The sequence below is a fragment of the Ipomoea nil genome, unplaced genomic scaffold (assembly GCF_001879475.1).
Source record: "Ipomoea nil cultivar Tokyo-kokei standard unplaced genomic scaffold, Asagao_1.1 scaffold0937, whole genome shotgun sequence".
NCBI classification, from domain to species: Eukaryota; Viridiplantae; Streptophyta; class Magnoliopsida; order Solanales; family Convolvulaceae; genus Ipomoea; species Ipomoea nil.
In genome coordinates, this window is record NW_017617365.1 from 314,988 (window position 1) to 340,431 (window position 25,444).

Genomic DNA, 25,444 nt, shown 5'->3' on the forward strand with positions numbered 1-25,444 from the left:
ATGAACTTGAGTGAAATTAATACCCATCAAACACTTGAGTGATGAGTGATATTCCTGTGAGGGCTTACTTATTTAGTTTTCTCAATTTTCAAACAGGGGTGTTATCTTATTAATTGCAGGGTGCTTCAGATTGTTGTTCATGATATGTTATGAGTTTTGGGGATTTTATTTATTTACTTGGCAAATAATATTTTTGCTTGGGGACAAGCAAATGTTTTAGTGTGGGGGAATTTGATAGGTATATTTTACACTCATATTTTAGGTACATCTTTATAATAATTTTGCATTAATTATTTAATATTATTTAATAATTAATTCTTTTTAGAGTTTAATAATTAATGAGCTAAATTTAGTACTAGATACATATATAATATATAATAAGTATATAATATATATATATATATATATATATATATATATATATATATATATATATATATATATATATATATATAGAATACATATTACTACTTATATTACGTACTATACTAGTATATATATCTATTATGAATTCTAATAGTTTTAAATATTATTTTATATATATATGTTCGGTCCAAATGATTGCAGTAGACAAACAAATACAACATGCTTCAATTCTTTTCACGTACAGGCGCAGTCCAATTCACGACCAATTCAAGCGTCAAACACGGAAGACTTCGGACGTGAGGCACAAAAGTAGGAAATTGAGTTGTAGGAAATAGTTTAGGTTTATTTTTAGAATGCTATAAATGGTAGAAGTTTCCATTTGTAAATGTTCATTCTTTCCCTCTCGATTATTCTTTAAAGTTGTTGTCAATGTCCATTCGTGGCTAATTTCTTTAGCTTGGTTTAGTGAATTGAAGCCCCGGAATTGATTATGCTGTAAGATTATTTATTTATTTTATTATATAATTTTTATGCATTTGGGTATTAAATATTCTTCTAAGTTATTTGATATAATTATTTGCTATATTAGATAATGTTGTGCTACAAATTATTCTAATATTCAGTAGCAACTGAGGTTAATTATTGACGGCTTAGTGATAATTGATTTCAGGAAGAATATTTTCCTAAATTAAATGCAACCGCTTGTGCTTGTGTTATTTAGTTTGTTGGTTTTCCTAGTTCCTATTGCTGCTATTAAATTAAATCTATAGCGCTTGTCTTAGGTTATTTAGTAGTTAGGGGTAATTAAACCGCTTGTGCTTTATTTACCTACAACTAAGGGAAAACAGAAATGAAATAATTTCACGACAAATATTCAATTGCATACTAATTACCTTTTGAATCAACGATCAGTGTTAAATTCCGGTGGTGGATCTTTACTAACCAAGGTTTTCTTTTATAGGTGCTTTCAATATATTGTTTGCATTGCTTTATTCGTTTATTTTCTTTGATTATCATCTTCATACCAAACCCCCCCTTTACTTTAATTTGAGCACATACATTAAACTAGTTACTCCCCGTGGGATCGATCCTTACTCCCGCTACTACGTTTGTAAGATTTTAATTTGGGAGCCTACGACAGCTCACCACATCATGCAAAAGTATTTGAATTTTTGAGAGTTCATTATGGATTTTTTTTTTTTTTTGTGTTTTTGTTCTAGACATGGGGTACTGATGTTCCTGTGCTTTTGATTTGTGTGCTGCTTTGGTGTGTTGAATAATGTTTACGTGTGTGCGTCATGGGTCTAGAATCTGTGCGTAGGTATTTCATATTACATTTATGATGTCCTGAATGTGATTTTTTTTTTTGTGGTGTTATTCTTAATCCTTCTATTATTTTTTGTCATAAAACGTGCGTATTTGTTTATTTTGTTTTTTTTTTTTTTGTTGAGATGGGGTACCTACGTTTGTGTTCTTTGGACTTGTGAGCAGGGGTGATTAGAATTTATGTGTGTGCGTCATGGGTTGAGAGTCTGTGCGTAGGACTCTTTTAGTATATTTTGGCTGCCCTGGAATTGAATTATTTGTGTTGTGGTGGTTTTGTGATTCGTACTATTATTTTTAGTCGTTTTAAGATTTTTTTTTCATTTTTTTTGTGATTAGATTTTGTGAATTTCATTGGTGTGTTGTATAAAGTTTATGTGTGTGCGTCTTGGATTTGGATATGTGCGTACGAATTTTATAATAGTTTATATTGTACTGCGTTTTAATTATTTGTGTTGTGGTGTTTTTTGTTCCTTGTGTTAATGGTTGTTGTTGTCAGGGGACATTGTTGGTGTGTCCGTACTGGTTGAAGATGTGGTAGTCCCCTTGCCACCATCCCCCGTCGATGTGGAATATCCGCTCGCCCTGACCAACAGTGGTGCGATTCTGATGAATCGGATGATGGCGTTGGCGCAGTTGACGATGCACTATTTCCCGCCCTTAAGATTCGTGCGTCCCCTAAGCATCTGGTGAATCCAATTAAGCGATTTAATGGTGCCAAAAGAAAGCCGTCATTGATTTGGGGTTAGGAGTACTCTTGAATTTACGGACCCATGACCTATGCTATTTTGTCAATCCATGCACAACTTTTCTAGGACGTAGGAAATTACATACGATCATGTGTGCGTCCTAGGCCCGAAGTCTGTGCACACTGCAATACATATTTGCTACGTGCTATAGATGTATGCCATTTATGGTTAGTTTTTGTAACTTTAGTCCAGATGCAATAATTTTCACGCGTGAATATAACCATCAATTTATTGGATGAAAATGTAGCAAAACCACACCACTTAGTCATGGTAACATAAAATAATTTATTTAAAGCAGCTATGCACACCCCATCATGTAGAATGAACGTCTTTTGGTAAGTGTGCTGTTACATTAATGCAATCATTTCTACTTCTGCGGGCAGCTTTGGCTGTTGTGCCCTGTTGCCAATCCACATGTTTTTCAAGTACGTTTTTTCTTACATTGCTCTTTCATTGCCAACTCCTTAGCAGACTGCATTCGTTTGCCCAAGCATTTGTTGTTCGAAATTGGGGTGGGGGGTGCACTGTTACTAAAACGCACACACACACACTCATACGCACACGCTTCCATTACTAAAACGCACACACACCAACCCATACGCACACGTTGTTTGACTTTTACACACATGCCTAAGTTCATCCTTTCATCCAACTTCATAAAAGCAAACAGTTTCGTACGCACACCAACACAAACGTATTCACGTAAACAACACCCAAATGATTAATGTAAATACGCCCTTTTAATAATATTATACATGAGCACTCTCAATCATCAAGCTTGGAAATTCATGCACAGTCCAGTAAACTTATACGCACAAACGTCCTTCATAATATGCATCCTATTTCAAAAACCCTAACACCCCTTACTCCTACACTGGCTATCCCATACCTTTCATTCCGCCACAATCATGTTTACGCACCTACCATAACCAATCAATCCAAAACCGTTAACCCAACATCACAATCTATAATTTACGCTACCACTAACTCTTTAATCATTTCCTGTCATAGTGCCCTCTAACAAATAGGTTACTCATGCACACACACTACATTTCACGGTGGTATTCTTACGATGCATTCTAAACAACACCTAAAACAATGATACCAAAAAAACGCACAGACCAAAACAAAGTTTCGCACATACCAGAGTTGCTAGAAGTCATTATAGTTTCTTGATTTGCGCTCCTGCTTCTCGGTTTACTCATACAATCCCAACGATGCGTTTTGTTTTGGTGGCCTTATTCAAGCACATTTAAGGTTAAACACAGGTCATCAAATATTTGTTAATATCCCCTTCCATTCATTTTCTCCTTAAAATAATCCCAAAGATTCCAATTCAAATCTAACCATAATTAAACAGTTATCTACAATTACTAATTAACCCTTTTGATTTCAATATATCCTTATTTACTAGAATATTCTCTTCTAATCTCCACCATTCATGAAATATGAATCAATGGTTATTAGGAGATCTCATGATTTCATCTATAATAGGGGTTGTACCGGATTCGAAGCCTATATATATATATATATATATATATATATATATATATATATATAATATACTTCTAAATAGGACAAGGGTTATTTTTAGAAATTGGGCTAATATTTGGACTTGGGTAGTTTTGTGCTCAAGAAAGGTTATTGGGCCAGGGACTTAAAATAATTTGGGCTTAGGAAATCTAACAGCCTTAGGAATTGATAGGCATAAAAGGATGTTAGCAGGCTAGTCTCAGATGGACTTTGGGGAGTAGTCATGGTTCATAAAATAGTTTATTAAATTTCGAGTTAATACCCAAAATTGTCCTCGACTATAGTGGTTTTTCTCAATTTTGTCCTAAACGACTTTGGTGACCTAATATCGTCCCAGACTTTTGTGTTTTTGCTCAATTTAGTCCATCATATATATATATATATATATATATATATATATATATATATATATATATATATAGGGTTCAGGTGCAGGTATAGGCTTCCCGTTCAGTTCTGCGATTGACGCACCTTAAGCATTAAAATAGCGCACCTTAAGTACAAAAACCACACACTTTAAACACACAAACAAAGCACCTTAAGAACACAAACCACGCACATAAGATTTTAAAATGGCTCACCTTAAGTTTCACACAACTGACGCACCTTAAGCATACAAATCACGCACCATAAGAATGAAAATAATGCACCTTAAAAAGGAAAATCACGGACCTTAAGTTTCAACAACTACTCACATTAAGCACAAAACCCACGCACTCAAAGGAGGAAAATCGCGCACCTTACGTTTCAACAAATACTTACATTAAGCATACAACCCACGCACCTTAAGCACAAAACACACGCACCTTAAGCACAAACCCACGCACTTTAAGCACAAAAACCACGTACCTTAAGAAGAAAAACCACACACCTTAAATTTGACCTAGATGCAAAAATTACCGAATTGTCACCGCATTTTTGTTTTTAATTTTGATAATCCTGGATATTGATTTAAGCAAGATCAATGGCTTACATGTAATCGCACAACCGCACCTGGGTGCACTAACCGCATTTGGCCATTTCCTTATTCTTCATTGCTAAAATACGGTGGTTGTTTCTTCTTTTTTTTTTTTTTTTTTTGAGTGGGGGGAGGGGGGGCGGTGGTGGTGCATCCAAACTTGTGGATGCGTCTCCTTCTGGACTTGTTGTCGTCCTTAATAAGCTCGTTCACACATAATTGTATATTATTGCACACAGAATTGTGCGTTGTTGCGCACTGCAACATAAACAGTTGCATATGGAATTGTACAGTATTGCACACAACAGTGTGTACGGTGTACAGTTGCACGAATATGTATACACTGTTGCACATAGTACTGTACAAAGTTGCACAGAATAGTGTACGTAATTGCACACAAATGTGCACAATGTTGCTTGTACTAATTAAAAACAAAAACAAAAACAAAAATCCTAGCAATTAAAAAAAAAAAAAAATCCTAGGCATCCATAAATCAAAGATCAATGGATAAATCCTACATCATCCTCAAAACATATCTCTAAAATCATGCACACTATCATAAAATAATATTAAATAAAGTTTAAATGCACACCCAAATTATCAAACAACCCTGATTAAAAAAAAAAAAAAAAAAAAAAAAAAAAAAAAAAAAAAAAAAAAACAGAATTTAAATAAAAAAACCACATAAAAAATCCTAGTCATCCATTATTTAAAGATCAATAGATATGACTTGATCTCATATAGGCCTTTATGGCCCTGACTCGTAAATGGAACCTTATGAGCGTCTAAAATTTATTTTAGTCCATGACCAATGCCCTAGTTGATCCTATACATATGACCCGCTATTAGGAAAAGAATTGCAATAGCTAAATAATGGTGTGCAATATCGGTCAGCCACAGACCGCCAGTTACTGGATCTAATCCTCCACGAAACGTAAGAAATTCGGCATATTTTGACCAATGAAAGGTGAAAAATGGGATACGTTGTACAATAGGGTGCCGTTGGAAAGTGAAGGGGAGAATTCGATGGAAATGTTGGAAGCGGAGGTCGTGGTGACAAGTTGGTCCCAACAGGTCTGTTCGTACTCATGATGGCGCTGAGCAACGATTGGGCGTTGTCGGCCACCGATTCAGGGAGGCGATTCGCCGATTCGATGGCGCGGAGAACGTCGGATAAGAAGCGAGTGTTCAAACCCAGGAGGAATCGGGCAATCGGCAATCTTACTGGACATAAATGGTGGTTCGAATTAAGGATTTGTTGGATTTGAAGTAAGAATTGAGGCTCCGATTACCTTTCGAGGAACGCCGGCGTGCCAGCCAAGCTTGAACAGGGCGAGGGATACGCTGTACAATATGGTGCCGTTGGAAAGCGAAGGGGAGAATTCGATGGAAATGTTGGAAGCGGAGGTCGTGGTGACGAGCTGGTACCAGCAGGTCTATTGGTTATTCATGACGGCGCTGAGCAGCGATTGGGCGTCGCCGGCCGCCGATTCAATGGCGCGGAGAACGTCGGACAGGAAGCGGGTGTTCAAACCCAGGAGGAATCGGCAATCTCGCTGGACATAAAGGGTGGTTCAAATCGAGGATTTGTTGGATTTGAAGTAAGAATTGAGGTGATTGAGAGAGTTCCTAGATGTGGACAAGGCAAGACGGACGGAAAGTCGCCCCAAATCGTTTATATTCGTGGAATTGTTACTTTGCATGAGGGATTTACAGAACTCCTGGTGGGAAAAATGCTGCAAATGGCTTCTGTTGGAAGAAGAAGACTAGGAAGAAAGAAAAAGTAAAGGAAAACAAATAAAATGCCAGGTGGGAGTCCATGTCAGCAAAGCAACCGGAAGAAGGGTTGAAAACCGGCTAATAGGTGAAATTGGAGGGATTTGTGCTGTTGAGTGGAGTAATTGAACGTTTTTTAGGTTCAGTGGTCTGATTGCACTATCGTGTTACGTTCAGTGACCAATTTGACCCTTATTCCTATATATATGTGTGTGTGTGTGTGTGTGTATTGCTCCAATGTAAAAAATAAAATAAAATAAAATAAAATAAAATAAAAATTAAAACTGGGGTTAGATTTGAACCACTGATCAAATCTAGATGAATGGCTAAAATTAACGAAATTTAAAAAAAAAAAAAAAAAAAAAAAAAAAAAAAAAAAAAAAAAAAAAAAAAAAGGCGCTTCTTCTATTAATGCTCTCATCTGAGTAATGGGATAACAGACAACCTAAAGGAATGCATGAAATTGTTTATGAAATTAATAAAAATTCATTTTATTTTATTTTTTTCTTAAAAAGGAAAACAAAGCACCTTAAGAAGGAAAACAATGCACCTTAAGAAAGAAAACAAAGAATCTTAAGAAGGAAAACAATGCACCTTAAGAAGGAAACTCACACACCTAAAACTTTAGACCGACGCACCTTAAGAAGGAAATCCACGCACCTAAAGCTTTAGGCCAACGCACCTTAAGTTTCAACAACTAATGCGCATTAAGCACACAAACCACGCACCTTAAGAAGGAAAACCAACACCTAAAGCTTTAGACCGACACTTAAGTTGTCAACAATTGACACACCTTAAGCACTGCACACAACACAAAAACCACTCACCTTAAGCACAAAAACCACGCACCTTAAGAAGGAAAATCCCACACCTTAAATTTGACCTAGATTCAAAATTACCAAATTGCCACCGCATTTTTTTTTAAATTTTGTTAATTCTGGACGTTGATCTTGACAAGATCAATGGTTCTAATCTCACCCCACAACTGCATCTGACACACACAACCGCACGGGAACCCATTTCTGTGTGTGTGTGTGTGTGTGAACAAGTCCTTAGCAGAAAACTAAGAACCAATATCAGCCTTACATTAAAAAAAAAAAAAAAATTAAATCGGACGAATCAAATGATATTTTAAAAAAATATGATCCCATTTTTGTAATTATCACCAACTTTATATTGTGCACTTCTTAGGATTTTCCATAAATGCACGCATTATGTTGTTACAAAGTGCATAATTAGTATTTAAAAAGTGCGCGTTTAGTATTTAATAAGTGCATGTTGCAAAAGGCGAACTTTTAACACTATACTTTGCACTTCTCAGGATTTTAGAAATGCACACTATGTTGTTAAAAAATGAATGGTTAAGTATTACAAAGTGCACGTTTAGTATTTAAAAAGTACATATAATTTTTCATTGATTTTAAAAATTACCCAGAAATAGGGGTGGACGTCTGTTCGGTTCGGGTGATACCTGAATTTTATTTCGGGTATCCGAAAATTTCGGGTGATGTTTTTTACACCCAATATCCGAACTAAATTTAATTCGGATATGTTCGATTCGGGTGAAATTATTTCGGGTTTACTTCGGGTTAGTTTGGATATACCCAAAATATTGTTTTTATCAATTTTGAGTTTTTTTTTAATAAATTTATAATTTTATTATTTATATTTTTTCATATGCTATCAAACTAAAAATAAGACAAATACTAATAATTAACTAATAGACTTTTAAAAATTAATGTATTATTAATTATGAAATACATTTAAAACCAAATATATAAATTATATTATTCTTCCAAAAGGCTGAACCTCAACCCTAAGGGCCCCCCACACCCCGGCCCAACAGAGCATTTTGGGAGGATGTAAATCATGGTGACTCAACTGAACATGAACCACAGAGGCTAGACCGGTGCTCACTGCGCACAAGGAGCCCCCCCTCACTTTGAGAGGTTGCTCCCACACTGCCGCTGGTGAGACTCGATCCCTGGTCATTCTTCCAAAGTTTCACCCCCCAAACATGACCTATATATTATAATTTATTTATTTAATATAATATATAAATTATATTATTATATTTATAATACAATTTCGGTTATTTCGGGTTTCAGGTCGGGTGTGGATAAATTTTTAACACCCGATATCCGAACCGAATTTATATTCGGGTATACCAAAATTTAAAATATCCGAACCGATAACTATTTGGGTTCACCCAAAATTTAAAAAGTGCGCGTTTAGTATTTAATAAGTGCACGTTGCAAAAGGCGAACTTTTAACACTATACTCTGCACTTCTCGGGATTTTCTAGAAATGCACACTATGTTGTTAAAAAATGAATGGTTAAGTATTGAGAACAAATGGTACAAACTATAATGTTAAAAATTGCACAGTAAAGTTAATGATAATTATGAAAATGCCGCCGCATTTTCTTAAAATTTGATATTATCTGTCCAATTTTTACAAATATATAGCTAAGATTAGTTCTTAATTTTCTCTTATAGTGTATTCTCATGGGATCCTAACCCTATATAACACCAACTCTTTAATGTATATATACTACATAAAATCCAAGTTTAAGTATATCTAGATATACTGCTACTTTAAAAAATATATATATTTGAAAACACTACTTTTAAAATTTAATTTGTATGGCGTTTTTAGTCCATTTGTTGTACCTAAATTGTATACTCAGTCAATGAATTATTGTCATATATACAAATTTTTCCCCTTTAATTATGTTGAAAGTGTAATTTCAATCCATTATTTATAAATTTTGTTAATAATAACAATTTATTTTGAATTTTCAATTTATTAAATGACACATTAGTCCTTTCGTAAAATTTTCTCAAATTCTCTCCATAAATCCCCATATATAAACCACCATATCCTTTACATATTTTTTTAATGTTACTGACTTCTGACTCTATTACATTGTAGTATCTGTTCATCTATACTTTCTCAACCTGTTGAAGCACAAAAAGTCAACGCCGCTTGTTAAAGAACAAAGAGTTAATACCGCCTCCACTGAGGCTCGATCTCATGACCTCCTAGGAGAGTCATTACATATTAAAAGCATTAAACCACTAGGAATTCATTTTTACGTTCGCACCATTTATTCTCAATTGTTTTATCAAATTTAAGACTACCAACTAGTTTCAATTTCATGCTTTAGCCATTTCTCTAGGTTTGCTAATACCAATGTTTCAGGCGAGATATTATACTATGTATATCTTTTCATTATTTGCTTCATATAAAGACCAATAAAGATAATTATCTCATCCATCCAACTTCTACTAAATCTAAAACTAACAACATGATATAATGAAAAAAGGATTACATCTCCAACGAAATAAAATAATACACACAAATACTGTTTAGATTAAAATAGTAATTCAGTGTGTGCATTCACATTTTGTATAAACCTCTACACACAATCAATTAGCATATTAAAATCACTAAATTACGTATATTACTCATTAAGCTATGAACTCAATGAGATATTAAAAAGAGTAATTTACATAAAATAAAAGAAAAAATTGTAATAAACTAACATATTAAATTTACAATTCGGTGTATCTTCAATTATAAATAATTTCTTGCTTGTCATTTTCTATTCTCAGACACTTCTTCAATTAAGACAGTATTTATCAAAAATTTTGCATAAGAGTAACGTATATATGAAAATTCATGGAGAGAATTTTTAAAATTTTACAAAATGACCAATTTATCTTTTAGTAATTTGAAAATTCAAAATAATTGTTCATGTTAACAAAATATATAAGTAACGGATTGAAACTACCACTTTCAACATAATTAAAGGAGAAAATTTATATAGAGTCACAATTCATTGACTAAATCTACAATTTAGGTATAATTAAACCATCATTTTCTCTTAATTGTAAATCATCTAAATAAGGTGAAATGAACACAAACATTAATTGAAGCAAATACAGTCCGAATATAATATAAAAATTGTGCAAACTAGAACCAAATATCATCTACTACTCTATCTATTTCACAATGGTTGCTTTAGTCCACCCCAAATTAAAGTAACCTCTTTTTTTTTTTTTTTAATTTCTCATTGGTACCAGTTCTATCTTTTTAGATTACCCTTTAAACTTTTCATTTGATTTGGAAGTGAATTTAACCCATACTCCTATGGGTGAAGTTGTAAAAAAAAAAAAAAAAAAAAAAAAAAAAAAAATCAACATTTCATTTGTTTGTTTAAAAATTGTGCCAAACATGACTAATGCAACTTTTATGGGATGGACAGAGAAATTGCTTATCAAAAAATAAATAAAAATAAAACTTGATATCATATAGAAAAGGGGTGTGGGGCATTCTTGTTAATGTAAATTTCCATTCTCCAAAGCCTGGTGGCTAGAGTATACAATTAGGGTCGTCTAGGAGTTACATTGCCAGTAACACAAATTGAGGGGAAAACAACAATACTGATGTTTCTGCAAATGAATAAATCAACTTTCCAACATTTATTTCCAGCCTGCCCATTCCACACATGATGTGGAAGACAATAAATGTACTAAAAAGACAGAAAGCCTTAATAACATAAGACCTGGTATAAAGAATCAAAAAAGTATGGAAATCTTTGGGAGTAACAAGTTATGAACATACAGTTACTTACATGTATGAGACAGACGCACACCGCATATATATATAACAGGTATATCTTTAGCATCGAGCCGCTTTCATAAATTTGTCGTACGGACTGGAAGGTGGTAGTCGAAAGGATTGCTGCCCACTTTCCAGTGCACAAGAAAGATGGTTTTGCCCATTTATGGGTACAATGCTCCCTGCTTTCACTTCTTCTGAAAGCTCCAATGCCTACAAGAAATAGATGGTTTAATTCACTTCTTAACAGTGAGTGCTTGTATGGCACATAATATCCTGTCATTAACAACCATTAGCCTCTCAATCTTCCCTAATCTTCACAACATCCCTCTATGTGCAAAAGAACCAATTTGCTCCCTTATACTTTTGGAGGGATCCCCCTTTTTTGCCAATTTAGTACAAACACTATTTGGTGTAGATGAAAAAAAACTAAGGGTGTGTTTGGTTGGCAGGTTTAGCACTCAGGTATGGGTATGAAAGTGATTGTTATTGTTTGGTTGACTGGTTTTTAAAACACTACTATGGGTTTGGAATACCCCATTAATGGAAAAACCCATTCCCTTATTTTATAAGGGTTTCATCCCATTATTCATCCTTAGCCTAATCATTCCCATTCCACCCTACTACCAAACATGCAAAATACTTTCACCAAAACCCATTACCATTACCAAGTATTTGATACCCATTCCGATTCTGATTCCCATGTGCGAACCAAACACACCCTTAAATAGTTTATGAGGGATTTACATTAAGAATCATACCTTGCAAGCAAAACTCAGAACAATTGTAACTCTAAAATATGTAGGAAACTTTGCTTTCATTCATTATTATAGAAATAAACAAAGATTGAAGTCTGTATAGGTAGAGAGAGAGAGAGAGGCTCACTATGTTCGTTAAAAGAGGGACATTCCCATCAGTTTCATTTGAGAAGAGTACTGCCTTTGCATCCTGTTGCAGCTTGAAACTCTGGAGCACTGACATCTTTTCCTGTTTACCCGTCACAAGGGCTTCACACTGATTCTTTACTTGATCATAAGGTACTGGTGTAGAGGAAACTGGGAAGCTTGCAACTTGTCGAGCAGTTTCTAGAACCTATTAGTGTAATAAGCTATTATTTAACAGATAATGTAATTATATGAAGCTCAGTCAGACTAAAGCATACAAAAGGTTCAAAGAGAAAGAGAGATGGGCAATAATATACAAAATGTACATGGTAATGGTTTAACCAATAAGAATTCTTTAAGTTGTGATATCTCATCTACACTCTATGTAACCCATTTCAAATTTATCAGAGAATATTCCGGCTATTTGCCAACCCTCATTCTCTTTCCATCCTCACGTAACCTCACCATGATAAACAGGAATAAAATCAGTAGCAAAGCCTTTCTGTGATAAAAAATTATGAGGTACAGTAAGTTCATAATATTTTATTGGTATAAATTCATTAGAGATAACTGCAACTTTTTATTTAAAATAGAGGTCCAAAAAATTATTTGCATTTATCTAAAGATATATTGAAATAGCTGGCACTATAAAAATGTTATATCTAGCATCAAATGTTCAGACAGCACTAGCATTTGAGTAAAGAATGAGCTTCATTTTATTTGGTAAGAACCAACAACTACTGAAAATATTAAAAACAATTGAAATATATTGCTTACAGATTCTAAAAGCTGGTTGACACTCAAAACGTGAAGTGAATTGATGGATAAAGACGACTTCCGACCAGATTGGCTGCCACTTGGATCCAGAACTGCTTCTTCATCTGTTGACAGAGCTGGATCCATAACCTGATGCAGATAGACAAAGAGTAGCTAAAAGCTGTTAAGAACCGTATACACCAAAGCTTTGCAACATAAGTGCAAGTCCTAAATGGCATCTGGAATTGGGGCCACACATTACCCAGCACTGCATTACAAAATGCATGAAAATAAATTCGCCCCATATTTCAGCACAGTTTCAACTATCATATGGCGTTAAGCTGAAATCAAAATTTCTTCAACGTTTAACCATAAAGTAATCTTTGGCTTTTAAAAAAGATTAAATACTCTAAAAGTAATTGTAGAAAAAAAGTGGAATTAGTTCTATGTGTCCTTTTGTGCTATATTAGGTCTTCTAGACTCTTACGGAATGTATTTGTGTCAAATACACTTCTAACGGATATGTCTACTTTATGTGAATCAAGTACACCGAAATAAATATGCCTGTATCAAATGTATACTCATATCCAACAAGGATAACTGAGTCTTGGAAAAGTTTTTATTGTACTATATATATAGTATAACACCAGAGAGGTTACTAGAGCTTGAACACATGATCTAATAGTCAACAGTTCAGTACGAGGCCACTAGACAAACCTAACATTTTGAAAGGAGAGTTTGCGGGCAACAATGAAAATATGGCAAATTAATCTTGCTACCTAACCTCATCGAAATTTTGGAACTCTATCTGGGCAAGCGGAGAACATGGATATGGAGTCTCCATGAACAAAGTTCCTGCTGGATATGCTTCATCTGGGGAAAAGCCTTGCAAAAGTTGCTTTTTCATCCCTGACAACTCATCCTGAGACAGTACAAAAGGCCCAATTCAAAAATATTGTAATAGCAAATAATTAAACAGCAAAAAAGAAACAGTGCGACTGAAGGAAAACTAAGTTTTGAATGAGAATAACACCATGTTGAGTGCCCAATTATGAATAAATTCAAGATATGCCTTTACGTTTTTTTCCTCACCTCTGCAATTCCAAACCTTATGTAAAAGAAAAGAAAATAGATAAAGCAGCAGTATTCTGATTACCTCTGATAATTTTTCATAAGTAGTTGTAAAGTTGGATATAACAATTTCTTTCAACTGTCTATCCTCCGATTTTATTGCAGAGAGGGATCTCAAAGCTGCAACTTCATCTTCCGGTGTTCCATAGCCTTCAACTTCACCACCAGGTCCTGTAAATGAGGCCTGAACCTTAATTTCTTCACCCAATTTAAGGTAAGGATCCACCTGTTTATAGTAAAGCATATTTCAAGTTCACATACTTAGAGCAATGCAATGGCCATTTTATCTTAAACAAGAAAAGACAAGATATGAATGATATTTATTGGCAGTATATTAAGAATCCAAACAATAAGCTTTAGGGCACAGTAAAGAAGGTATCTGGTATTAACTGCTTCATCTGTCAGTGATGATTTAACAAAAGGGATTAGTTCTGGAATATTCCACGCCCTGGCTGAACAAATAAGCATGTATGATGCCACAGTAAACAGAGACCGTCTTCGAGATGGTTGTAGGCCTCCTTCAGTAAGCAGACAGTGAATACCATTAGCTAATCATTACACCAAAATATATATAAATATAAAAATCTAAACAAAGTAGGGATAAAATACTTTGTATAATGGAAATTTGCAGAACAAATAGGAAATTCAAACTCACCATCTTTATCCAAAGAGATGCTTCTAAGAGAGAAGGCCAGCTGGAAGCACCGGACTAGGGCCATATGGCTAGAATTCTGCATTAAGCATGATCAATTATTACATGATAGGAAGTATTCATTTGTATATCAACCCATGCCCCAATGACATTTTCTATTCTAGTAAATGATACCTCTTTCTGTAGTTAACTAAAATACCCTTCATAGTTCCTTTTATTAAAAGAAGTGGGCTTCAGAATCTATGTACTACATCCATTGATACACAGTGAATTGTTTGGAAACTTCAACATTTATATCAAATCCTACTTCAATTATGCAGCAATCTGTAATTAGGAATTACCATCCACTGAAGTTCAAAAAGTTAAATCATTGGCATCAGGAGAAGATTATGAAGCTGTAGGTTGTATCCATAAGTTTGAAGGTACTATGGGAAAGTGGGAATCAGGGAAAACAGTGTTTTCTTTAATGCTATGAAACAAGGCTAGCTGGGAAAGGTCACATTGCACCAAACGGTTACAATTTTGCTATACGGAGGTCAAACTAGTCAAAATTATACTAGAGATTCAGCACCATAAAAATACATATGGAAATATTTAAAATCTATTCAGTGTCATTTTCATTAATTTTATGTATTAAAAAAAAAAAAAAAAAAAAACCTAACTAATCAAATTTATACTAGAGATTCAGCACCATAAATAAAAATACATATATGGAATTAAAATATATCCAGTATCATTTTCCATTAATTTATTTATTTATAATAATAATAATAATAATAATAATAATAATAATAATAATAATAATAATAAAAGACCTTAACCATGTCCTAAATCATTGTGCTTTATTAAAAAATAAAACAAAATCAAATCAAAGGCGTGTGCCCATAACTTTATGACCATGAGCGTCTTCTAAGCCTCTTGAAAAGGAGCATCATAAAATCCAAATACCTTTGATTGCTATAACACAGTTGGTAATGGCTATAGAAAAACCAATAAGATATTTGTAATGGGAAAGAAAGTAACCTTTGATCGCGTAAAGAGTAAAGCAATCTTGTATGTATGCGCCATGGCCTCAAAATTTACAGGAGTGTTCTCAGTCATTGTTGATTGAAGCCAGAGAGACGAAAGCAGAAGACTCACTTGGAGACTGCTTAGTCGAAGAGAAGTAAGCTCCTTGACAATTTAAGAAAACAATATGTTTAAATAATTTTAAGAAAAATCTTTTTGGACATTGACAATAAGAGGCAGAGGATCTGTCATACTGGTTTCCTGTTGGTAACAGCACCCTTGAAGCTAACAGATTGATCAACAGTTCTAGAACTGGAACACTGCAGGACATCCATGTTAGGATTCTCTCCTCTCATTTCACCATCCCTTAATCCAGATTCAACTGCATTTCCATCTGTAATGGAAAAGCTTCTTGTTCTATCTTTTGGCAAATTCCTCGGAGATTGGGCCAAAATACTGAAGGAGTTATTTCTACTGTGGCTGGATAACTGATTAGGCATAAGAACAGTGGAGAAGATATGTTGTGCGCCAGCTCGTGTTACATGGTCAGTGTGTGCCATCGCCAAGAGCAAATGGTGGAACAGAGCATCTGGAAAGGCCTGAAGGAGACAACAAAAGCATAAGAACTAAATCAAGTTTTAGGGCAGATAATCACATAGTAGATGATTAACAAAGAAAGCAACTTACCTTCCTGTAATATTTTATGTTAGGAATGGGAGATATAATTTGTGCTGTTCGATAAACAGCAGAGATCGTTGCTCTAGCTGCTGCAGTGCTTGTAGGGATGTTCTCCAGCACAACAGCCATCATATCAAGGATGGGTCCAACATCCGCTACCTGCTAAAGTACATAGATTATACTCACTAAATTATAATACTTGTAAGGTGCTGATACAAACAAAAATGAAGTACAGAAATCAATAAATCAGGAAGAACAGAAGTACTGGAATTTAATGTTGAGCAGCTTTTCAAGCAAAATGTAATGAAAAAGTGAATCCAGGTTAAAATCCAAATAGATGTAATAGAACCATAATATGCAAGAGAATTGAATATGAATACATTGCTTGTTGCAATTGTCCTAAGTAGTGACACCTCTATCAGATTAGAAGAATTTTTTATTTTTTTTTTCATTCTACTCAATTCTATTCTTCTCCCCTCTTTAAGATGCATAGATTGGAAGGAGGAAAATTTTGCAAATGTAATACAAAAGATCCAAGCCAACAAAGCCCTAGTGAACTACGACCAACCTTATATGAGAGCTGCAAGATGCAATTTTCTATTGCAGACTGAATATCATAATTCCCATTATCTAATCCATCTCCTGGACTCAACTGCTCAGCTGAGTAGTGCATGCATTTCCTTAAATATTTAACCAGGTCACTTATTCCACCAACAATTGCTGATGAAACCTGCTGTTTTGCATTTTCTGCCAGAGTTGTGATAATGTTGATGATATTTATTTGTAGGTCAGGTTGTTTGATGACATCCCTGTGATCCAAGTGCTTGACAACCACAGAAAACAAAATATGGGAATTTTCACCTGGTGAAAGGTGTTCACAAAAAGAACAAGGAAAAGAATGCGCATGTTAGGACCACTAATCAGAAATACCTACTCCAGAGGAAGAAATTCTGAGAATCACCTGATTCCTCAAGCAATGCTTGCAAATACAGAAGTACTGAACAGGCAAGCCCATTCTGTGGGGACCAATAATTTTCAGAATCAAAACTGTGAAATAGAGGTTCAAGAACCCGACGAATAGTTGTTGCCTCCTTTGCAAGTACGGCAATGTTATGCAAGCAAACTCTGGACCAATAAGATGGGCTTTTTGCTGTATCCCTTTTAAAATGTAAAGAAATGATGTGATGTAAGTGTGTGATCTCTTATATCTGTAAATAAAACCAATATATTTATAAATCATATACTCTTACAGTGTAGATGTATCTACTTTAGTGTTAATGAGACTAGGCAAGGAAGAAAACTTCTTGCTCAGATCAGGGAAAGATGAGCTGTGCTCCTCTGCTTTAAGAACTCCTTCAACCCACTGTTCTGAACATTGGGGCTGTTTACCATCTTTTTCATTTTCGGGCTTCATTGCAGGATCCATGTAATTTTCTAATGTCACTGCAATTATCTATATTCATTTCATGTGACAATTGAAGACAGCAATTAGTTAACTTGTCAGCTTTTATGTTCTTTGCAATTGAACAGACTTCATGAGAAGAACAGCAACATGAAATAGGATCTTACATGGTCAAAGTCCATCGACATATGGGACTGCTCACCCATGAAGCGTACCTGTGAATTATATAAATTCAGAGGAAAAAATCTTGTAAATTTTTGAGGAATTAAATTAATTCAAACACTATTGATTTGGCATAACAGACCCAGGGAAGAACAGAAAAGTGTATACAAAAAAAACAAATTACGCTGATAGATAGTGTGTGGGAGCCAAAGATTATTCACAATCAACCATCCTAGATAGCCTAACAAACATTCCCTCTTTGGTGTTTGTCTGTGCGTGTATTGAGGGAGGGCCGGAGGGGGGCTAGTAAGAGTAGGCTTGGTTTCCTATTTAGTAGTATTTAGTAGGAGTAGCTTATCCCAATATTTATATAAATACATGATCTCTGTTAGAATACAAAAGTCATGTCTTATATGAAGAGTCATATCTTTACAATTTAGGTTCCTTACTTGTATATATACTCTATTGTACCAGCCATTTGATTCCATCAAATTCAAGTATACAATTGATAGTCCATGTAGTAGCACATTTGTTTTATTGTCAGTGTCATTCAGATGTATATTGTAAACCACCATACTCTGGAGAAGAAGCATTATAATATGAGGATGCAAATGACAACCCAACCCATGGCTTCCTATTCCAATCTTACAGCTCATCAAAACAATTTGAGAATAACAAGTGAATATCGCAATTATATTCCAATATTGGAAATTCACCAACAAATTACACAGGAATGAAATGAATATGCACCTAAAAAAAACAAATTGTAAATGAAATAAGAAAAGACATCAATGAACTCCTTTACAGCACGTTATCCAATTAGTTGATAATATTTGCACATCATGGGATCAAAGGCCTTACTTTTAAAATATTATTAGAGAAATGTATCATTGTAAAGTAGATAAAAAGACAGCCACAAGCATTTTTTTCCAAGTATGTATGTAATTCGGTAATGAATAAGGAACAAAGAGTATTTAAGGAGTTTACCAGAACAGCCAAAGTTTGCATTCCAGCAGCACGAAACCTTAAAGCTCTGTCATGATCTCCAACTTCCCGAGCGAATTGACACAATTTAGGTATGAGACCTTCTAAGTTGAACATGTATGTACTTTCAGTCTGTTTCAAACATTGACCAAGGAGAAAAGTTATGCCACTTTTTTGGAGAATGACAGCAAAATGGAAAGGATTAATAGATAGCATTCATTGTAATAGTTTACTCCAGATAATTCAAATGCTGATTAATATTCCAATTTAGAAATTCAAACTCAGACCATTTGAAAACAATGGATAGATCACTAGAAAGATAAATGATCAGTGAGGAGCCCATCTCTGCCAATGTCACTTTCACAATCTACATGTGAGAAGTTCACACTGTAAAAACTTGGTTTTGATGCCTTTTTTAATTAAGTAACAAACTTATTCAAATGACTATCATTGTATCCACTACCCAGGCACAGATATCATCTAGAAGACTTTTGTTTCACTTAATACTTCTCATATATCTAACAAACACTTTACAACAAAAAGCATACATACCTGGTTGTTTATGAAATCAACAAGAACACTGCACCCTAAAATTTGCATTTCATCTTGCCGTGTCTGTTCAAAAAGTGTCCGTACAATTCCCAGTAAACTACTAGCAAATAGTGGCCTGCAAATATTTAACAGATACATATAATAAAATACACTTGAAAGCACTCCTAAGTGGCATTTTCTCCTCAAAAATCAAGAAAGTGAAATGATGGCAGTAAGAACTACATGAAGAATTAATTGGTCTCACATAGAGCAACAGCATACTCTATACTTTCTATGTTAACTTGCTGGCCTTGAGAAGTAAACCTTATTCAGTAATTATGATCTTGATTGAACATCAATATCTATGACATCTAATGTCTCATTATACCACATGTCCACATGCTTTCTAATAACAAGAATTTACCTGCCTTGAGAAGAAAACCTTGTTCAATAGAAATAATCTTGAGAATTATGCAATTAGGTGTGCTATGGCAGCACTCATAAAAGCAGTGATAAAAATGGCCAACAATGTTGATGAAAGATTTGTGTGCTTTGTATATAAATGCAGTTTGCTAAAACCGAGAGGTCAATTGAACTCTTATTTTCAGCATTAGGTTACAGGAAGCTCACTTGCTACACTTTTTCTGCTGGAAGAAGTATCCAGAATGCATAAGCAAAAATAGTATCAGTGGACTAGGTTGATATAGCTAACTACAGCTAAAATGTCAATGCCAATCATGCCAAGTTGAATGTCCTCGAGTGCCTTAGTCCAAGCAATTTTTATACAAGTTCATTTCATTTTAGAATATCTACAGCAAACCTTATCTAACAATTATTGCATCAAAGCCTTTTGCTTGAAAATAAAAATAATAATTACAATATTACATATAGCAAACAGAACTATAGAAGATTGATGTTATGTAAATTTGTGATGGTAAGAATCTGATGCTCAAATAGAGGAGCACAAATTAAGAGATGAATAAAAGGTAAAGTTTGAAATTTTTCCAGAGGGGTGAATAAGAAATGAATTGGAGAGAGGAAACACAAAATAATAGGAATGGGCATTAAGCTTGAGATACAGGGGACTACAAACTACTACTTTTTCTATCCTTATGCTAAGTGACATTGACTGCTGAAATCAAACATAAAAAAATAGCAAATGAAACAGATATCTTATTTAAGAGATCCAAACAAACAATGAAAGAACGACATTTACCAATGACCACTAGATATATTCTTGTGTTTAGCATTATTTCAAAAATATACTACTATGATAAGTGTTAAGATTGAGGGTTTGAGAGACCTGGCAGGTGGAGAATATCCACCACCCGCCAGTTAGGCGGAAGCAATATATGTGATAACCAAAGACAAAGAATAGAAAGAATATATTATAATGAAAGATTACAATAGATTGTCTCTCTTAATGTATGTTGTATATCTATTCTATACTTCAATGGACCTCTATATATACTAAACTAGATACTAAATTAGTCTAGGAAACTACTAATAAGAATAGGAAACTAAGACAACTTTCCTAATATTCAATACTCCCCCTCAAGCTGGAACATTTGGAAGTTCCAAGCTTGGATTAAAACAAGCACTCTACCTCACTCAAAATTACAAATGAAAATTAAATGCAACTAGAGGATAACAATGTGAGATGGCTTCGGAGGGACAATGCAACCCTTGGGAATGAACACGCCAGGGGCAAAGCTTGTCACGAACATCCTTGGGAATGGAGGCACCAAGGGAAAACACGAACACCATCACAGCAACATAAGCATTCTAGGATGGATGACTTCGAAAGAGATTGCGCTCTGTCTGACCCTTCCTTGGGAATGAAGACGAAGGCACCAAGAACGGAGCTGAACACAATCCTTGGGAATAAAGACGAAGACACCAAGGACCCTTGGGAATAAAGACGAAGACACCAAGGACGAAGCTAAACACGATCTTGGGAATGAACACACCGAGGACGGAATTGAACATGAACCATAGCAAAGGACGCAGTAGAGCCCATAGTAGATAAAATAGCAAATGGTAGTAAAGGATAGCACACCGATTGTAGATAGTCACACTCCCCCTTACTTGAAACATGGGAAATAATCTAAGGCCTTTATAGTAGTGCTGAAACTGAACATCCATGGGATAAGGCATACCGGAGATAAAGAAACAAACACGGTTATACCAAAACACAAACACCATGGGAAAAGTTCGGCAACAAACCCAAAGAAGCCTTCAAATTTCTCCAACAAGTCGAAAGAAGAGCAAAACAACAATCTGAAAAATCTCGCCGGAAAATCTCGCCGGAGGCAAACTCACGCGCCGGCGCGTGACGGCGGCGGTGGCGCGTGAGGACGACGGCGGTGGAGGAAAGCGATGAAATTTTCCAGATAAGGTCGCAAGAGGGAGAGGAATCCATTGGTGTAGGAGGTGAGATCACAAAATCATTGGAGAAGAGGAGATCTAACCGGAAAACCTAAAGCAATCCGTCGGCGATGGTGGCGCGTGACAGCGCGTGCGGCTGCGGATGGTGACGAGATTCCAGGCGTAGGCTCGCGACGATGATCCGAGAGGTCCTGTGGTGAAAGATTTGGAGAACAACCACAAGACACGTCGGAACAGGAGAAAACAGTCACTGGTTCGCCGGAAAATAAGTGCTGCCGGAAATATTAGAAGAAAAATAGCCTAGGAAAGTAGGCTCTGATACCATGTTAAGATTGAGGGTTTGAGAGACCTAGCGGGTGGAGAATATCCACCACCCGCCAGTTAGGCGGAAGCAAGATATGTGATAACCAAAGACAGAGAATAGAAAGAATATATTATAATGAAAGATTACAATAGATTGTCTCTCTTAATGTATGTTGTATATCTATTCTATACTTCAATGGACCTCTATATATACTAAACTAGATACTAAATTAGTCTAGGAAACTACTAATAAGAATAGGAAACTAAGACAACTTTCCTAATATTCAACAATAAGTAAGAGAGAGCTACTACTTCTAAATTGGAACATGATATGGAACCCAATATACAGACACATTTCATAGATTTTTATCCTGAATTTTACTCTTTGAGAAGGTAAGAGGTTAGTTTTGAAAAGCCTCTTTTGTCTTGTCTCATGCACTTGGTTAGAAGATCCGATTTTAGCCTTTCACTTTCAAACCTAAGCGGTATCTAGTTGCTTTACATTTTGTGGACATTTTTTAACAGCTCCGACAAGGATCCCTAAAATTTCAATTGTGAAATAGCATCCCTTATTCTTTTTCATTGGATTCAACAAAGCCACTAGAAAGACCTATCTAATTCTTTCCAATCTTGAAGTTAGCTGAACTTAAGACCCAACATGCTTCTGTTGTGAAATAAGGGATTTTGCCTTTGCAACACTGATATCGCGAAGTATTTCTACTGGAAAAGAAATTTATGTTCCAGTTAACCTTCATTTCTTTATATCTAAAAACATAGCTATATTAGAAAATGAGGAATTCTGCATGCTTTCTCAAAGATATAGTTACTTTGACAATCATCCAAACTTACATCTGCTCCTTACATGAAGATAACAGCTTCCTGTAGATAAGCAAAACTACTTTTACTGAGCCAAAACGCTCATGCCGCAAGTCCTTGTAACATCTCTGCTCCAGATACTCAGTGATCTGAATAAAATGTATACACTTTTAAACATTTAAGGGAGATAAATGATGATACTAACAAAATCATAGAATTGGAGCCATTGGCAATCTAAAATATCTCCTTTGAATAAAATTCTGGTATTTGGGAAAGTATTTGAGCTAACCGCTTAACTGTGCATAAATGTGATAAACAAAAAATAAGGTATAAGTTCACTCAAAGAAAGTTCCTTGAGACTGTATACCAAAATGTAACAGGGGATTTTCAACAAGGGAAAAGATACCAGAGTAATGTTCTCAGCTTGAAAAAATGACAGTTGAATTTTATTAAGGCATGACTGCATAGTTGAATAATTTGGAACATGCACAATAAATGAATAAATAAATACATAAAACTAAAGAGATGATCGCTATTCACTAGAAAATTGATGCATGTTAACATAAATTAAAAGTGGATCCATAGCCAAATAAAAACTTAAACAGTTAAACCTTTCCTTGGGTATACGCAAAGGATTTTTTGAAGCATATTCACAAAGTTTTGCTATCTTCCTATCATTCGGTTCAGCATCCTGTCAAATGTTAAAGTTAAATTAGCAATAAAAAATTAACAAGGATAATAAATGGCATTTCATCATATAACCTACAATGTAGATGTTAAATAGAAAGTAAAATAAGAGCTGCAAACATGAAATCCCTCACACTACTGAAAAAGAATGAAAATTAGCATATTTAACAATAATAGAATTACATTGTCATAAATGGATCTGCTCAATAAGGGGTATGCATAAAGTAACCACGCAATTATTTAAGAATAATATTTTAGCATCAAAGAATCACCACCAAGTCAATATTACACTTTAAATGATGGTAAGCCATAATTCACCTGCGACCGGGGGAAAATATCAGCAAGGAACTTCTTGTACCGTTTAACAGGCTGCCTTGACCTTGATCTCAAGGATGGACAAAAAAAGCATAGGCTACCACAAGCAGGCACAACCCGCCTTGACATAACCCCCATTTTCTATACAATTTGAAGCCCACTCCTGTGCAAATCATAGATAAACATAAGTTTTCAGATTCACCAAAGGCCCATTTCAGATAAGATAATAGAAGCTCAGGGAGTTCAGAAGATTATTAATTCTTAATCAAGAATTATACCTTCTTTTTCATGTTACTTTTTCTAGACTAATTTCAATGATACATAAATATTAACCGTTACATAAATGAGTTCCAAAAAAAAAACCCAGTTAGAGGCTGAGAAATCAGAATTCAGAATCTATGAACTACCAAGAATCAAGTAAAGAATTTGAGTTACCGGAATTATCAGTAAATAAAAAGGGTAAAATAACAACTCAAGAAATTAACTAAACACCTGCCTATAATGTATAAACAAAATATGGGCAATTGAACTATTCGGCTTTGATGAAGATCTCGATGCAGGCCAGCCTATAATAAGCTCATGAGTCAAGAAGGCCCACAAAAATTCAAAATAAAAAAAAAATAAAAAAAATAAAAATCTCCAGTAACACAAACTAAATTCTCAAGGAATCAATGACCGAAATGAACAAACAAAGATGCTACAATTCTCAAAAATTGAGGATCAATTTCTGCAGCGGACTCTATCACTCAAGGGGAAGAGCATAGAGGGCTGAACATTAACATCTACCCCTGTGACTATGCGGGGTTTTTCCTGTCAATGGACTTTTCTTCTTGATGTAAAAGGAGAAAAGATCAAAAAATGGAAAGCACACACTTTTCTTAATTCCGAACACTAAATTGCAAGAATTACTATTATTACTCCGTATTGTATTACTATAATATAATAATTTATATTTAATGAAAATAAATATTAATAAGGAGAAGACAGGCTGTCGCCTGAGGAGAGAATGTGAGCCACGCGTGTAGCTAAGAGTAGCTGTTACCTAAGGATGTTGATGTTACATGTGATTTTAGGGTATACCCGCAGGTGTCAAAATTGACTATACAACCAATGGGAAAAGGCAAGACCAAACCCTCCAATGCTGCGGGAATTAAGGACCTCACTTTTTGTTAGCTAATTATGTTGTCCGAGTTGGGCATAATTTACTTCTCTCAAATACTATCCACTAAACCATTGAGTTAAGCCCGTGCGGGTAGAGTAGAATTTACTATAAACATGTAATGGTGTCACCCTGAAGTAAAATGATATCGTTTAATTTTAATTTGAATAAAAAAATTAGGGAAAAGGGTCAAATAGGCCTTCAAACTTTTTATAAGGAGTCAATTAGGCCCTTCAACTTTTTAAAGTTGTAATTAG

The 25,444-nt window shown here is 34.8% G+C and overlaps 1 protein-coding gene and 1 long non-coding RNA gene across 5 annotated transcripts; one reads left to right on the forward strand and one right to left on the reverse strand.

Annotated features, from left to right (window-relative positions):
• The first annotated feature begins 5,140 nt into the window (after positions 1-5,140).
• On the forward strand, positions 5,141-21,826 carry LOC109179641. The gene is made up of 3 exons (XR_002053957.1): positions 5,141-5,150; positions 14,867-14,869; positions 21,569-21,826. It is a non-coding gene; the product is annotated as an uncharacterized LOC109179641 (long non-coding RNA).
• On the reverse strand, positions 11,018-24,934 carry LOC109179640. Of its 4 annotated transcripts, none has more exons than XM_019329130.1 (20): positions 24,525-24,934; positions 24,032-24,191; positions 23,643-23,717; positions 23,060-23,175; positions 19,541-19,655; positions 18,992-19,120; positions 18,010-18,057; positions 17,691-17,893; positions 17,402-17,598; positions 17,009-17,301; positions 16,450-16,602; positions 16,017-16,361; positions 15,778-15,927; positions 14,758-14,833; positions 14,493-14,620; positions 14,128-14,328; positions 13,756-13,893; positions 12,993-13,121; positions 12,217-12,423; positions 11,018-11,544 (listed from the first exon to the last, which is right to left on the reverse strand). In XM_019329130.1, exons 2-20 carry the CDS (start codon positions 24,164-24,166, stop codon positions 11,392-11,394), a joined length of 2,991 nt encoding a protein of 996 aa, XP_019184675.1. In that variant the 5' UTR covers positions 24,167-24,191; positions 24,525-24,934; the 3' UTR covers positions 11,018-11,391. The 4 variants fall into 4 exon arrangements, with proteins under 4 accessions (XP_019184675.1, XP_019184677.1, XP_019184678.1 ...); XM_019329132.1 differs by having other exon boundaries at positions 24,521-24,934; XM_019329133.1 differs by having other exon boundaries at positions 16,450-16,599; positions 24,525-24,933.
• Between the last annotated feature and the right edge of the window lie 510 nt (positions 24,935-25,444).